We start from the raw sequence: 16,915 nt of genomic DNA, 5'->3' as shown, positions 1-16,915 counted from the left end.
AGGACTCCGCACATACATGCTGGAAGGGCATCACTAGGAGAGACTCAGCTTGAGCTCAGGAAGGGGCAACCGAGTCAGGGGAAGAGCCAGGGGGAGTAAGGACGTTGGAAAGAGAAGTACTGGAGGGGGTAGTGTGGAGAGAGAAAGGGAGAGAATGGAGGGATATGGTGGGGGGACAAAGCCCAAGAGGAGGGGGGACAGTGGACCGGACACGGAGGGAGACAGGGGCTTGGTATAGTGGGTGCAGGGCGGTAGCAGCTCTCGGCCCGGGGCTCGCTCCCTCTCCAGACCGCAGCAGGGGCATTCTGGAGATTGGGGGACAGTCCAGCTCCCCTCTGTGGGTCAGAGGGCAGAGGCTGGGAGACACCAAAGGAATTGCACATGTGCCCAGGACGTGCTAGGAGCCTCCAGAAGGGAAACCCCCGGCCACCCCAAGAGAAGGGACTGAGAGGGCAAGGGTGTACTCGGGAGGCAGGGGGAACTGTGGATCAAAGGGAAGGGCAGGTTCCAGAGGAGGGAGGTCCCCGGCGAGCTCTGGAGGGCCAGGCACCTGGGAGGGAAGGCAGGAAGTCAGTCTCCACCAAGGCACTCAGGGCTCCCCTCCCTCGCCCCTCTGCTCCCCTCCCTCTCTCTGTCCCCCTCCCCCACTTCCCCTCCCTTCCATCGTCCCTCTTCCCTCCCCTCCCCCTTCACCGCTGCCCCCTCCTCTGGTGGGAGGACGGGCCCCAGCCTACCTCAGGGTGTGGTCCCGGGGAATGGACTCAGCCTCAGCCCTGCAGCGCCCCAGCCTGCCTGACCCACATGAGGACCATGAGGACCATCTCCAGCAAGAGGCGGGGTGGGGGGGGGGGGGGTGAGCATCTCTGATCTTGCTCTCCCAGCTGCTCCCCCAAGTGGGGAAAGACTTCGGTCTGAGTCAGCACCGGAAGTTCGAGTTGCCCGGTGGACCGCACCGGACTGTTCGCTCCGGATTTGGCCCTGGGTGAGGAGACATCTGAGGATGGAGAATTCCGGGGCTCGGCCCTTATCTAAGCCTCCACTGTCACCCGTCGCCCTGTCCTCGGGCCTGGGGGAGCCCTGGCCCTGTGCTCGTGGCGTCAGGCACTGCGAGCGGCTCAGGCCACAGAGCAGCGCTGGGCCTTGACTTTATCCAAGGGCTCTTCACCTGATCACGGAGCCCCCCGCCCCAGCCCCCCACAAAGTGCTCTAAGAGAACTGCCGGCATGGCCAGAGTCCGCTGCAGATTGTTTGGGGGGGGGTGGGGGGTCACGGGCTCTGCCTCTCCGGGTTTCTGCACCCCAGAACTCAGCCCAGATGGGGAAAGGAGGCTGTTGGGGAAAGGGGTAAGGAGGAAGCTATCCCACCCCCCTTTCAGGTGAGAATGTTGGGGTTCAGGGCGGAGGCTCATCTCATCTGAGGGCCCATGCCGAGACGCCTTTGGGGCTGGAAGGCTCGGGTGGTGGAACCCCAGCACCAGCACCCTCGGGGCCCTGCCGGCTCTCGTCTAGGACAGCCTGGTGCATCTCGGCGCCCCCCTCTCCACCAGGCCCCACCCATGCACGCCCACCTCAGCACCCCGCGATGGACCCACGCCTTCTCTCCACACCCATCTCCTCTCCATTGGTAGGAAGCAGATCCCCATCACCTGTCTCCTGCAAAGGTGAAATCGGGCTGGAGCAATAGCACAGCGGGCAGGGCATTTGCCTTGCACACGGCCGACCTGGGTTCGATTCCCAGTCTCCCATAGGGTCCCCTGAGCACCGCCAGGGGTAATTCCTGAGTGCAGTGCCAGGACGAACCCCTGAGCATCGCTAGGTGTGACCCAAAAAGCAAAAAAAAAAGGGGGTGAAATCAGCACATAGCCTCCTTCACCCCCACTACACCCGGGCCCCAAGTTTCTCCCCTTCCATCCCTCCCGCTGCTCCTGGGACAGTGCTCACTCTTTCTGGTGGCGTTCAAAGGCCCTGTGCATTTCTCTGGCCTCAACTCCTCTCCCCAACCCATGCCCTGCTCTCCGCCACCACAACGTCCGTTCTTCATCCTCAACCCCTGCCTCGCACCCTCCCTGCAGGGGTTTCACCGCCCTGTGCTCCCCTGCCTGGCCCCGTCCCAAAGCAACCCCCCAGCCACTCCTGTGTGTATTATCCAAGAAGCACTGGCTGTTCCCAGGCTGGTGTGGAAGCGTTCCTCCCCAACAGTGCTCCAGTGCTGGTTACAAGGTGCTGTGGGGGTAGGGGGCAGCTAGCCCACCCTCAGCTCTGCTCCACTCTGGGTGCTCCTTCTGCCGCTCTTCATAAAGGTTCACAAGCTGCGCTGCCTGAGGCCTCAGGGACCGTCCTTGGGGCAGGCGACACACAGGGGCAGGGCCCCTGGAGACCAGAGGCCCCGGGGTGATGTCACAACTTCTCCACCCTTCACTTCCTGGAGCATGGAGCCAGGAGACTTTGCATGTGGGCCCTGGCCCAGGGAAGCTTCCCAGTGGTAAGGAACGATGGCGCCTGCTCCCCACCCCGCTGGGGCCGGACAAAGCCAGGCCAGGGTGCGAGCCGCCCTGAGCTAGGATGATGTCGATGACGGAGACGGCAGGTATCATCAGCCTTGGCTAAGCGCTTAGGAAGAATGAGATTCCGTGCTAAGCAGTTTATACATGGTTGCATAGCTAATCCTTCCCATAACTCCATGGGCCGGCCGGCCTCTTGGCTTTACTGATCGTCAAGGCGGCTCAGAGGGAGTGACCGATCTCTGCACCCCATCCAGCGAAGCAGACGTACAACTGGAATTCAAGTCCGGTTGTTTTTTTGTTTTGTTTTTGGTTTTTTTTTGTTGTTGTTGTTGTTGTTTAGTTTTTTGTTTGTTTGTTTGTTTGCTTTCTGGGTCTCACCTGGAGATACACAGGAGTTACTCCTGACCTTGCACTCAGGAATCACTCCTGGCGGTGCTCAGGGGACCATATGGGATGCTGGGAATTGAACCCGGGTCGGCCACATGCAAGGCAAACACCCTACCCGCTGTGCTATCGCTCCAGCCCCAATTCAAGTCCAGTTTTGCCAACTCCAAAGCTCGTGCAACTTTCCACGCCACTTTATGGCCACCCCACTCGGGGGAGGAAGGGGAGGAGGGAGAGGGTAGTGACCTCCCTTCCCCAAAGAGCTCAAAGTCTTCCTACTGCCAATAGCATAGCTTCTGTTGGCTGGGCCCCCCTCCCCAAGCTAACCCCGGCCTGCCTTTCCATCATCACTCACTCCCACCCCCCAGCTTTTAGTCTTCTTGTTTTTGTTTTTCAAACTCAACCCTCTCCTCTGAGCTTCTGGCGTCCGAAACTGGGATCGAATGTCTGTCCCATTTTACAGATGATAAAAGTGAGGATTAAGAATGTTAAGTAACTAGCCCAAGGTCACACGACTGGGAAGCAATTGAGCCTGGTTAGAACTCGGGTCATTAGAGCATCGAGTAATAAAGCATTAATTTGCGCTACAGACAATTAGGGAACGGGAAATAGCAGGACCAGCTACTAATGATGCAGGAGAAGGGAGAGAAACGCAAGGTGGGTTCAGGGTGGAGGCAGGCCAGGTCGCCCTTGAGGAATGGAAGGTTCTGGATGGGTGAAGCTGAAAGGTGCAAAGATCAGCCAAGAACAGAGACGGGAAGGAGAGGAGAGAGAGGCTTGTCCGGATGAGGGAGGCAACAGGACTAAAGGAAGGAGCCGGAACGTGGGTGCCCTGACACCCAGTGTCCCCAGGAAACTGGTTCCCGCTGTGGGCAAGCCTTGTCTTTAGACGCAGAGGAGCGGGGGTCATTCATCCTTGGATTCCGATCATTTGTGCAGCCACCTGGCCTGGGAATGGGTCTGTGTGCAGACCCACTGACCCAGGACCTGGGCCTAGACACACGGAAGCAGACGTGGCCACAGCCTGCCGGGCACACCTGTGGGTTGGCCGCTCCCACGCTGGAAGTCACCCGCGTCACGCTCATGGCGTGTGTGGACTTGAAATGATGGGTCCCATGCCGCGGGAGCTGAGGAATGGGGGAGGGAGGCATGTGGAAGCCTGGGCTCCCCGCGGGCACTGGTCATGCCCTAGACCCCGGATCGTTCTCAGCAAAGGGGAAGGGAATGCAGTTCCTGGGGAAAGGAACAGAGAAAAAGATCCCGTGGGAGGAAGGATGGGAATGTCCGGTGTCGAATCCGTGGTCTGCCGAACATTGGAGGAACAGCATTATGTAGTCAAGACTATCTTGTACCCAAGAACAGAGTGCAGTTCCCCTCACAGATACTGAGTCTGGCCCAGACATCTCTCAAGGACTGAAGGATGCCAAAGAAAGCTGCATCCCGGGAGACTGGAACACATAGGCACGTGCGTTTAAGCACTGGCACCATCTCCCTCTTCAGAGGACCCCCGGAGGTCAGAGGAGGAAGGAGAGACCCCAGAGGTCAGAGGTCAGAGGGCTGCCGTCTCCCACCCCCCTCCCCGATGCTCTTCCTTCTGGTCTGACTCAGGAGGTGCCAAACAAAAGCAGGCCCACCCACCTCTACAGCTGACGTCCACCTTCTGGAATGTGTATGTGCCTCTTATCCTGCCCGCCCCCTCCACCTCCCCCCTGCCTCCAGAGCCCCTACTTAACGATCTAGGGGAGGAAGAGGAGGCTGGGGAGCCCGCAGGGGCTTCTGGAAACCAGCCTCACGAACCCTTAAGATTTGTCCCTTAAGATTTGGCTCTGACATGGGCCTGAGCGTTCTCGTACTCCAAATCATGGTGAAGCTTCCCCAAGAACTTCCGGCCAAGACCAGGGCCCAGAGCAGGACCCAAAACCGTCCTCTGCGGCTCTGCGTGTGCTCCCACTGCCTCCCTGCTGTGCTCACCCACCAGCCCGTCTTTGGAGAACAAGCCCCCCGGAAGCATCAGCCCAAGCCTTCAGGCCAACCTGAGCTCCACCTCCTCCTGGCCCAAGGTGGAGGAGGCCACCATGGCGGGTGGAGGAGCCACATCCCTGCAAGGGACGGGGAGGAGGGAGATTACCGAGGCGCCAGCCCAGGGCTCTGCCATGCACCTGCCATGGCTCTGCTGGAGACAGGACCTGCCAACTCGCCCCACCCCATGAGCTCATGGCTGCGTTTGCCAGGCGCTGGCTCAGAGCGGGCGCTGACAGCCGTCCTGGGCACGGAGCCCAGCTGGAAGGCGGGAAGCCTGAAGACCTGCAGCAGAGGCATCCCTGCGGGCTCGCAGCATCCCTGGGCCTCCACCGGAGACCCCCGTCCCCTGATGCCCGGCTGCCCCGCCCCAAAGGCCAGTGGTGTCTCTCCTCCTGCATCCCTTGGCTTCTGTCTGCACGGCTGGTTCTGTCCATCTCGAGCGGGGACTTTGCAGGGCAGGAATCTCAAGCCACCGCCACTCCGGAGGCTGCAGCCAGCACGCACCTAAATGCCAATTATAAAGTGAACCCCAGATAGATGCCTCTGCCCCAAGGTTGGGCTGCCCTGGGGAGGGCTGACTGGAGGAACCCCCTGTCTTCAACCCCAGCCCCCTCTTCCACCCCCTCCAGATGCTCCCTAGTGCTCTGAGTCCTCCCCCAGCCCTTGGCCTCATGTCTGGGGGGTTGGCTCCTTCTATCCCGGCTCCATCTGCCGCTTGCTGGAAATGAAGCCCCACAACAGCCCCGGCCTGGACCCCCTCACTGCCCTCTCCGACCAGTTAGACTCAGTTAGACTCCCCACAGGGCCTCCGCACCCCACCAGGGAGCTCCAGCTCTTCCAGCATCTCAGCCTGGCTGACCACCACCCCTCCTACAGGGACCCCCCACGGGGTTTGTTCCTCCCTCCCTCTCTCCCACCAGTGCTCCACACCTGGGCCCGCCCTGGACCATGGTCTGGGATGCGCTGTTCCCCTGAGGGGAGCCCTGAGTGGCACCTCTTTCACAGTCCCTGGATCTCCACCCCATCATCACCCCATCACACACGCTCCATCCTCCCCTCCCAAGCCCCGTGCTCCAGGGACCAGTGTGCAGGGCAGGGCTGGCCCAGGCGCCCGCCAGCCTGCACCTCTGTGAAGCTGAGTTTTCTCCTTTGGGTGGGGTGCTGTCCCCATTCCGGGCACCCTGAGAGAGAAAAGTGGGAGATGATAAGATAGCCTCTCCCCTCTACTCCTCAGAGTCTGCCCTGGGCCTTGCCACACGCATCCTCCTCTCTCCCAAAACATCCCACAGGAAGACGCCTGATCGGACTTCAGCCAAATCTGGGCCCGTGTCCCTAGGGCCAGGACCAGCCCAGGGCCACGCCACCTCTCCGTGTCATTTGCAAGCGACACCAAGTCAGCTGGACAAGCGTGTGGCTGGACCATCCCCACCCAGAAGGCAGGGCAGATTCCCAGGCGACCAGGTCATGCCTGAGCCAGGGTTCCCAGGAACCAGCTAGTTCTGAGATGATGTCGCTGGGAGGCTAGGTCCCGGTGCCTCCCCCCGCCTGCCCCCACGCCGAGGCAAAGTCTTGTCCCTCCCTGGCCTGTCCCCACCCCCTGCTCCAGGAAGCCTTGCCCAGCCAACCCCACCCAGTTTTGCCTCTGCACGCCGCGTCCCCTCCATCTATTCATCTGTCTGTTCCTATCAGGCTTTGCAAATGTGCACACAAAGCCACATCGTCTACGGTCATCACAAGTTGGGAGTCCCCAGATCTAATTAAGCGCGTGTTGCAGAAGAATTAGTCCCTGCCCTTCAGGAGTGCCAAGGACGCCTCTGGGACGCCTGTCCTCTGGGATTTGTTCCTCTCGGTAATCAAACAGCCTCCCTGATGAAAGTCCTTCATCCGGCAGTTTCTCCACAGGGGTAGGTACTGGTACTGGCCCCAGGAGAGACTGTCTGGCAGTGGGAACCCTGTCAGGAGTATCTGGACGAGATCAGCTTCTCCCATAGAGAAGCTTCTCCATTTAAAAACCCTCCCAAGGCCTGGATCCATTCAGTCCCTCGTCGGGACCCTGCTTTTGGGGTGCTAGGAACTAAGGGCAACTGAGTCAAGAAAGCAGATGCCCAGGAGTCAATATTATTTGGAGTCAATCAACTCCCAAGTTACAGAGCATAAGATTAGCTGTCTTCCTGTGTCCATACAGAAAGGACACTGCTTACATTACAAGTTCAGTGTCCTTTGATGGGTGTGACCCGATAAACCTAAGCCACCTGAGGAAGAACAAAACAGTGTTATCCTACACCAACGGAGACCAGAGTGACAATACAGCTGGGTTCAATTCCCAGCTTCTGTTATGGTCCCCTGGACCAGAAGCGATCCTGAGTAAGCCCAGAGCACTGCTGGTGGTGGCCCCAAAACAAAAAAAACATCTTTCCGAGGGGGCTGGGTGATAGGGGGTTTGCCTGGCATGTGGCTGACCTCAGTTAAATCCCAACACCACATATGGTCCCCAATTCCACCAGGACTGATCCCTGAGTGCAAACACAAGAGTAAGTCATGAGCATTGCCGGGTGTCACCCCAAAACAAAAAAACTAATAATACTAGAAAGAGAATAACTCTTCCAAGACCAGGTTGCTTCCTGTTGGCCTCAGGAACCAGGCCATACTCCTGCCGCCCAACGAGACCTCCAACCCTTCCCTTGGACGTCCCAGGAGACCATGGACAGCCCCCTCCACTGTGGACTTTCACAATCTGGACCTAGTACCTAGCTATAAAAGGGGCTCAGGGGCTGGAGTTTTAGCACCACGGGGAGGGTGTTTGCCTTGCACGCGGCCGACCCGGGTTCGATTCCCAGCATCCCATATGGTCCCCTGAGCACTGCCAGGAATGATTCCTGAGGGCAGAGCCAGGAGTAACCCCTGTGCATCGGCAGGTGTGACCCAAAAACCAAAATAAAACAAAATAAAATACAAAAATAAAAGGGGCTCAGTAACAAGAATAGAAATCAAAGTGTGTCCATTGGCCTGAGCTGGCACCATCAGACCCCATTTTGCAGAAGAACATTATCATCTTGGGTCACACAGCTGGTTCCAGAGGCAGAGTCCAGGCGTTCCCACTCTCTGAGGGGAGGGGGGATCTGGAGGTGGTATTGCCATTCATTGATCTGGAAGAAGTGCTTGAGCGTTCTCAGTTCCCAAAAGTAATCTGCAAGTCATACCAAGTAGGACCCTCTTCTTTTTGGGGCGGCAGGGGGTGGGGCTGCAGTTGGTGGATGGTATGGAGTTGGGGTCACCACCGGCAGGTCTTGGGGGTTCCTCCCAGCTCAGTGCCGAGGAGCTGCTCCTAGTAGTGTTTGAGGGAGCACGTGGTGCTAGGGATTGAACCCGGGCCTCCTACATGGGAGTCCCAGTCCTTTGAACCAGCTCCACAACCCCAGGAACCTCTTCTTTACGGCTGCAGGAGAAGCCTGACTGGGTTTATCTGCTTGGCCAGGTGACTATCGGCAGGAGGAGTCAGACCTGAGAGTGGGAACCTTGGCAGGACACAGAGAGCAGACTCCAAGCTGCAGCAGAGGATACACAGATTGCTTCCGGTTCACAGACAGGGGTCAGCAGCCCTTTCTCAGCTCCCTCTTTGGAGTCCAGAGGCGATTTTAACTTCATTCCAATCATACGAGACACAGGGGCCCTTGGCCTCCAGAGGGCACTTGCTCTGCACCCTCCAAGCTCCCGGTTACCCCAGACTCTCGTCGCCCAGAGTGGCCACAGTCTAGAGCCCCCCTGGGCCCTGGGTCCTCTCAGAGGCTCTGTCTCGATTCTCAGCGGTCAGGAAGCCCTGGGAGCTCAAGGCGGAAGGCAGCTTCTGTCCAGGGGGCTTCCCGCGAGTCTGTTGGTGGTCCAGGGGGACGTGTAAGAAGCCAACAGGGAGTTAGGGCAGCAGCCACCTCAAGCAGCCGCCTCTGGAGTCAGGGGGCAGGGCCCAGATCCGGGGTTTCCTACCCACGAGCACCACCAGCTGGCTGAGAGTCCCGGCCCCCAAGGGCACCCAGGGGCTGCCGGGGAGGTGGGGCCTGGGCTTCTCCCCACCCCCAAGATACCCCAGCAGGAAATGTGTTGATCTCATCAGCATCTCTCTGGCCACAGGCCCAGTGCTCCAGTGGCTCCCAAATGATGGGGCAGAAGCCAGGTCATTAGGCAGGGGAGACTGTCATTAGCACGGGTGATGCCACCACCACACAGACAATGGCAAACAGTCATTAGTGGCTGTGTCACAGGGTGAGGCAATGCTGGCGGGGTGCAGGGAGCCACCGCCCCCCATCCAGGCCAAGGAAACACAAAGACACACACACTCACACATGCACACACACTTATACACAGGCGCACGCCACACACGCACACATGCCCCCAGAGGTGTGAGCAGACTCACGGCCTTGTCTCTTGCATACGGTTGCATACGGGCGCCCGTGTGCTCACACACACCGACACAGGGGCACACGCCGAGCTCATGGGCTCCCACGCAGGGTAACAGCCATGCCCGGCCCCTCCTACTCACGGGCAGGAGCCAGAGTGGACAAAGGTGCACACTAACCCCCACAAACGCACACACTCACCCTCAGGGCCACACAGGCGGGAGGGGCACCCACACGCACCCACACACTGACACGATCACACGCTCATTCCCACCCATAGAGCATGTGAGAGGACCCACCCAGGCGCACACACATGCACACGCGTGTACAGGGAAAGAAACAGAAACACATCCCCATGTGGGCACTCGCACACGTCCACATACTCCCACAGGGGCTTGACAAAAAACACTGCCCAGAGAGGCCCACGGATCTGAGATCTGCATATAAACATACACACACGCACACACACATGCATGCCTACACACAGAGATGTTTACATGTACATGCATCCACACACACACTTGCACACACACGTGCACATTCTTGCACACACACATGTATACACATGTACCTCTATGCATACCTGCATGTGGAGACATAGACACAGGGCTATATACAGACACACATTCTGGGGTTGGGGTCCTGGGTCTTCCCACACCAGATACCTGGAACCAAAGGTCCCGTCCCACCCTGAGAGACACACTCAGAGTAGCCCCCTCCCCTCCCCAGTTCAACCTTCACCACAGCCCCTGTGTTTCTGCACACCCTCCCCCCACCAGGAACTCAGGGCTCTGGGCCTGTTCCTCAGCCCCGGCTCCGAGGGGAGAGTGGGAGCAGGGGCCAGGGAGGGCGGCAGCAGAGCCTCGCCTCTGCCAGCCTCCTCTCCCGCCTCACCCCTCTCAGCTCAGAAACTGTGGGCGGGCGGGGCAGCGGGAAGTGAGGGGCAGGTGGGACCCAGCTTGGACACAGGTACCGTGAGGAGCCGAGAGGCGCGTCCAGCTCTCTCGAGCTGGGTGTGGGGCTTCCTGTTGTCGCTGGAGCACATCGCCATGAACGCAGTGGTGGAAGACAACACAGTGCTCCAGTTGGAAGGTCTGAAACGTCACGTGGTTCTCCATGGGCGGCAGGAACCGGTGGGCTGCGTGCTCCGAAGGTGCTGGAGCACAGTCCTTCTCCCCCCCGCCCCCCGTCAGGCTCCGCTCAGCTCAGAGCCACGAGCTCAGTCTCTCCCCATCTCCTGCCCAGAAGGGCCTCATGGGGGCCCCATGAAGCCGTGAGAGTCTCTCCCCAGGAGGTTCTGGGTTTTAGGGCTCGGGTATTGGGGGAGAGCATCTGCTTTTCCGCTTACCTCATGGGGTGCCCTTAGACAAAGAGCGTGATTCCTCCCCCTGGCCATCAGAAACGTTCTCCCACGGGGTGGCCATTGGATGAAGAACCAGGTGGGGTTCCCGCTTCCTCGACTCCGCCTGGCTCCCCGGGGCTCCCTGAGGATTCATGGGACAGGGGACCGCAGAGGCTGAGGGTGGCGAAACGGAGGGGGTGTAGGATGCCTGGGTCCGGTGCTCCGAGGACAGCCACACGTGGCTCCAGCATACCCCGTGACCTGAGATGGGGCCCTGGGTGGGGCTGGGTCCTGCCCTGCTGCCCCTCCTCAGCCAACATCTTTTTGCAGGGCCCTGGGGCCAGCGGCAGGACAGGAGCCTCAGAGCAGGCTGCCATTACCCTGCTAAGTGCAGAGTACGGCAGTGATGACCCAGGAAGATAAACCCGTCCTAGAGGAATCGTCCGCAGGAAAACACTCATTAGTTGCCAGGCACTGTTTGTCCCTGAAGAGGCCACAGCAGCACCTCAGAGGGCCGCTGAGCTGTCAGATTCCCACCGGTCAGCCTGGCTCCATCCTGCGGCCCCAGCGAAGGGGCCTTCCCCCAGCCCTCCGCCCATCCCCCAGGGCCCAGACCTGCCCCAACCCCAGCTCTGTCCGAAACTGAGGCTCCAAGCAGGGACCAAGGGCCCAAACAGGAGTGGCCAAGGCAGGGAACTGTGTTTAGAGGCAGCAGATGGGGTGGTGGGGGCCCACACCTCGGCAAAACACAGTCCGGGGCGGTCTGGCCTGCTCCAGCAGGATCTGGGAGACAAAAACCAGGTCACCCGCTGGAGCATGTCGGTCAGCCTGGGTGCTAATTTGTTCCAGCCACATCCGGAAGGACTTCCTCTTTCTTTCCTGTGGGAGACGCAGCTGGCAGGCCCGGGGGGGTTCTTCTCAGACCTGCTCTCGACAGTCCCTACACACTCAGGTTCCTGATGGGCACTGGGCGTCTCAGAAGGGCTCCACGGCCCGCATGGAGGCCTGGCAGGAACCCCCAGCACCACCCCTGGGCTTGCCACCTGCCAGTTCCTGGGTGCACGCGCTATCCTGTGGCCTCCGGAGCGCCTCCTAGTTGAGTGGGACATTCTGGGGGGTGGGGGGTGGGTGAGCGGGGGGGTGGGAGGGGCAGGCAGAGGGGCTGCCTCTTCTGGCTCCCTGCCTGGACACAGTTTCCCAGGGCTGGTCGGTCTGTCTCGGCTGGCACTGGGCCCAGCACCAACCTGGGCCCCTGCCTTCCTGGCTCGGATCAGATCACTCAACAGCGACACGGTTTTGGTTTTCTTATGGGGCAGATAAAGGCAGTGACCACAGCAGAGGGGGGGACATTGGGGTTCACAAATAGCTGCCCCACCACTCCCCAGGTCGCCTTTGTCAGCCACCCCAGCCTTCCCGGGCCTCTTTGTTCCTCTCTGAAAGCAGCCCCAGGGAGGAGGCAGGAAGGGAGGCCAGGAGGCTGCAGGTGGGGGCCGGAAGAGACTGCAGAGTGCAGATCCCTGGCCACACCCGCTCACAGCCCCACTCTCTGCACACAGCCTGGAGCCCGGGGGAGGCCAGTGGCACCTCGTGATGGGCAAGGCGCCTGGGAGTCACGGATTGGTCCGTTTCTCCAGGAAACAGGATTCCAGGCCTCTAGGAGAGGGGGCAACAGGGCCCCCAGATCCTGCCTGTGGGGTGAGTGCCGGGGGGAAAGGCCCTTTTGAAGAGGATCGGGAAAGCAGTGCAGGTGGTGGACGGAGCACTGGGAGGAACAGGAGCGAGCACTCCACTCCAGAGCGGCAGAAACGCAGAGGCTGCCCAGGCAGCCTTCCTGAAGGTGCTGTGTGGGCAGGGGCGTCTTTGAGGGAGCCTGAGCACCAGGGTACCTCGAAGGGACCATCCCGCCAGCCCACAGCAGGGAGGAGTTGCTGGAGCCAGAGTTGGAGCCCGGCGCTTCCCTGAGGAAGAGCTGGAAGGCGCTGCCCGTCGTGGCCAGGCCCGTGTGCCCGGGAGGTGCGCGCGGGGCCCTCCTGCCAGTTTCCCCTTGTGCAATCCTTCCTTTCCTCTCCACCCAGAAGCAGGCCTGGCCACTCCGCCGAAATGCCGCTGGCGTGAACCCAGCACCCACACAGTCGGCACGGCCTGGGCTTCCCCAGGTAGCTGGCTGGTCCCCTCAGCCAGGACCAGGAAAACACCAGACGGGCCCTGCCCTGGCCCAGATGCACACCGAAGCCCACTCGGGGCGCCTGGGGCTTGACCAGCTTAGGGGCGCCTTAGATACGACACCCCAGAGAGGAGCCCTGTTGTTCAGCCCAGGAGGGAGGCAGCCACATCCCACAGGCCAGGGGCTCTGCGGCCGGCCTTCAAGTTCATCTGTCCACCTGACTTGGTTCCACCAGGGTCAGCCAGTTTCCCCCAGACCAAGCTGGTGGTGCTTATGGCCCCTGGCGGGATGTCCTGTCTGCAGGGCAGCCCTTCCTCACTGCAGTAGGAAATGGTGACCAGCGCTGAGTGCCAGGGGCTGGCGAGGCCCCAGGAGGCCCCAGGAACCAGGCGGCCTCAGCGTCCATGTCCTGCCACTTGGCTGGGGCACAGGCGCAGGCAAACAACCAAGGGCAAATCACTACAAATTGGACTAAGTGCTGGGAAGAGAGGAAAGTGTAATTAGCTTCCCTCCAGCACAGGGCCTGTGTGCTCAAGAACTCCAACATCTCCAAAGGGGCCTCAGCCCACGCTGGGGACCACCAAGAGCCCGGCATGGTGACAGAGGGACAACAGTTAGAGAAACACTTGTGACTCAAGCTGTAAAAAAGAGTTGCTACTTTAAAAAAAATAATAATAAAAAGGGGATCAAATGGAGAGAACAAGGGTCAAGGCACTGGCCTTGCAAGTGACCATCTCCAGTTTGATCCCCGAGACCACCTGCAGTGCCCCAAGCACCTCCAGGAGTGACCCCTGAGCACAGAGCTGGGAGTAAGCCCTGAGCACTGCCAGTGTGGTCCCCAAACCAAACCAACAAATACATAACAATCACCACCACCACCATCCCTGGGACTTGTGCAGATTTTGTAAGTCACTGAGTCTGAGTGAGGACAAGCATTTGTCATGGAAATGGCAGTGGCCAAGCCAGCGACCAGATCTCCCATCCCTGACCGCCTCTTCCTGTCCACCGCTGCTCTCCTTGTCTCCTTTTTGTTGTTATTAGTTTGGGGGCTACACCTGGTGGTGCTCAGGGACTGCTCCTGGCTCGGTGCTCAGGAGCACCGAGCACCCTGGCAGGGCTTGAGGAGTCATATGCAACGCCGGGATCAAACCCAGGTTGCCCGCATAAAAGGCAAGGGCCCTCCCCACTGCACTGTCTCTCCCACCCTTCCCCTTCTCTTGAGCTAGGTCACAGCCTCTAGGAACCTGCATTCTCGGCCCACGTCGGCTCCTTCTTACAGACCAGTGCACTGTGCTCGGAGGAGATATTGTGACGGAAACAGGCCTCCCGGCGCGGGACATCGCACTGCAGCTGGACGGAAGGGGCCCGCTTTGGCAGCGTGGAGCGGGAGGGAAGGGGGAGGAAAGGAGGGGCGGGAGGTGACCCACACAGTGGAAGGGACAACACACTAGCGGCCCAGGAGTCATCCAGACCTTGACTGTGGCCTCCCTGGGCTGCTCCAGGTGGCCACTGTCCTCTGGGCTCAGCAGCCCCGAGTCAACAGTCCTGTAATGAGCCTGAGTCCTCCTGACGCTTCTCTCCCCCAGACCCATTTGCTGCTTTAGCCCCAGCCAGCCCCCTGTCCCGACCTGGAGAGCTCTTGGCCGCCCCTCTGGCCTCTGGTCCTTGCCCCCAACAGCCTGGCCAGCTCAGGCCCCGTCCATGCCTCCATGGCCTGCCGGGCACTTGGAAAAGCTTCTGGGGCAGTTTTTGTTTCTTATTTTATTTCAATTGAATCACGGAGAGATACATAGTTACCAAGTTGTGAACAGGTGTCAGTCATCCAGTCCCTCCACCGGTGTACGTTTCCCACCTCAATGTCCCCAGATTCCCGCCCACCACCCCACCCCCCACCACAGCCTGCCTCTATGGCAGGCACTTCTCTGTCTCTCTGTCTCTCTGCCTGTCTCTGTCTCTCTCTGTCTCTCTGCCTGTCTCTGTCTCTCTCTGTCTCTCTGCCTGTCTCTTCCTCTCTCCCTCTCTCCCTCCCTTTCTCCCTCCCTCTCTCTCTCCCTCTTTTTCTCCCTCTCTCACTCCCTCTCTCCCTGTCTCTCTCCCTCTCTTTCCTTTCTCCCTCTCTTCCTCTCTCTCTCCCTCTCCCTCTCTTTCCTTTCTCTCTCCCTCTCTCCCTCTCCCTCTCTCTCTCCCTCTCCCTCTCTTCCTTTCTCTCTCCCTCTCCCTCTTTCTCCCTCCCTCTCTCTTTTTCTCCCTCTCTCACTCCCTCTCTCCCTTTCTTTCTCCCTTTCTCTCCCTCTCTCCCTTTCTCTCCCTCTTTCTCCCTCTCTCTCCCTCTCTCTCTCCCCCCTCACTCTCTTCCTCCCTCTCTCTCTCTCCTTCTCCCTCTCTCCCCCCCTCCTTCCCTCTTTCTCTCTCCTTCTGGGCATAATGGTTGGCAGCACAGGTACTGAAAGTTATCACGTGTATCTTCTGGGCCGTTTCAGCGTCTCTGTGTTTGCCATGGGTTCCCCCTTTCCTGGTCCTCCCAATCGACTCTCAGCTCTTCATCCCCAGGCCCCAATCCCCATCTGCCTCCTGCAGACTTAAACCAGGCCTGTCAAAGGGACAGTCAGAGAAGGGAGCCAGCCTCTTCAGGGAGAAGGCCCGGACCCAGGAGGTGACTGGGTGAGGCCCTGCATTCAGGAGACAGGACACATTAGGCGGAAACTGGGCTGGGCTGGGAAGGCTTCCTGGAGGAGGGGACCCACCCTCTCGTCCTGCTCTGGAGGAAACGTCTGAGCTCCTCCAAGTCTCTCCTAGCTGAAGGGCTCCTGCCTGTTTCCCGGGAGTCATGTCCCTCCCAGGAGCCTGGCGTGTGGTCACAGGCACATTCATCCCGCAACTATGCGCCGCTCACCTGCCTCATGCCAGGCCTGCCCGCCGGGCCCGGGGGCCAGGCCAGCGCAGAAACTGTGACACAGGGTTGCCGTTCCCATCAGGCCATCCCACTGGCGCTCCTCCTCCGCCAGGACCGAGAGCCCCAGAGCCCCAGGGCCTGGACAGTGAGTGGGTGGTGGGGAGAGGGACGGAAGGCTGTGGGGAGGAAGTCAGCTGGGAGGAGAGAGGACGGAAGCCCAGAGACAGAGAAAGGCCCGAGGAAAGAAAGAGCTTTCTGGGCATGCCAGCCCACACGCCCCTTCCATGGGGGGCGGGGGCTCCCGCCAGCCTTGTCCCCCCAGCCCCCAGCCCATCTTTTCTGCTCCATCACCCATAGACGGCTCGGCCACCTGCCATGAGTGGGCAGAGCAAAGCCCGGAGACGAAGGTCGGAAGCAGAGGACACTGTCTCTGTCCCTGCACCACCAAGGACTGACCAGCCTCTGCCCACGCGGGCACCCACAAGCTAAATGCCAGGTGCCACCTCCCTCTGGGTTCGCCCAAGACCCCGTCCCTCAGATCCCAGAGGGGGCTGCTTGTGCGTCCTCCTGGCCCCAGGAGGGGCTTGGGGACTGCTCAGAATCACCCCCCTTACACACACACACACATACACACACACACACACACACACACACACGCTGCCACTTCAGCTTCCCTCCCCTGTTCCTGGGCTTGGGGCCCATTCAGAGAGGAGGGGCGGCAGGGCCTGTCCACTCTGGGGAGGCCTGAGGTGGGGAGGTGCTTGGCTCCTGGCTGGGATCCTATCAAAAGCCCCTCCAGCCGGTGAGGGAGGCCAGGGGCCAGAGAGGCAGCCACAGACTGACCCCACAGCCCACTTCAGCCCTCCTAGAGTCCAGGCCAGTGTGGCCACCCCGTCTCCAAGAAGTCGGTCCGCCCTCCAGGAAGGGCCAGCCAGATCTCAGGCCCAGAGACGGTCCCACAAGGTGGGACTCCAGTGGTCGACATAGCAGAGGACTGGGTGGTCGCAGCTGAACGGCATAGGTCAGCTCAGAGGACTGAGCAGCGGGCCTCAAAGTCCAGGGTGGGGTGAGCCCAGAGGGACAGGAGACAGCTCCCCTCCAGCCCCACTGCCCTTGCCATGGGTCACAGATGTGAGGGCTCAGGTCTGAGGGGTCTTCCCCCCACCCTCGCTGTAGCGTATCGCTAACAAAGGGTTCAACCTCCACCGAGTGCAGG

At 60.2% G+C, this 16,915-nt stretch overlaps 1 protein-coding gene across 1 annotated transcript in view; it reads right to left on the bottom strand.

Moving 5' to 3' along the window:
- KRT7 (keratin 7) overlaps positions 1-5,206 on the bottom strand; it is a 47,367-nt gene extending 42,161 nt beyond the window's left edge. Inside the window, exons 1-2 of the mRNA XM_056119997.1 lie at positions 5,091-5,206; positions 4,921-4,986 (exon numbers count right to left, since the gene is read on the bottom strand). Of these exons, the coding sequence (XP_055975972.1) occupies positions 4,921-4,986; positions 5,091-5,206 (182 nt within the window). The remainder of the gene's footprint in view (positions 1-4,920; positions 4,987-5,090) is intronic.
- Between the last annotated feature and the right edge of the window lie 11,709 nt (positions 5,207-16,915).

Source organism: Sorex fumeus, unplaced genomic scaffold (assembly GCF_029834395.1).
Source record: "Sorex fumeus unplaced genomic scaffold, SorFum_2.1 ptg000042l, whole genome shotgun sequence".
NCBI lineage: Eukaryota > Metazoa > Chordata > Mammalia > Eulipotyphla > Soricidae > Sorex > Sorex fumeus.
Note: the sequence above shows the minus strand (reverse complement) of the source record. Positions and strands in the feature narration are given on the sequence as shown.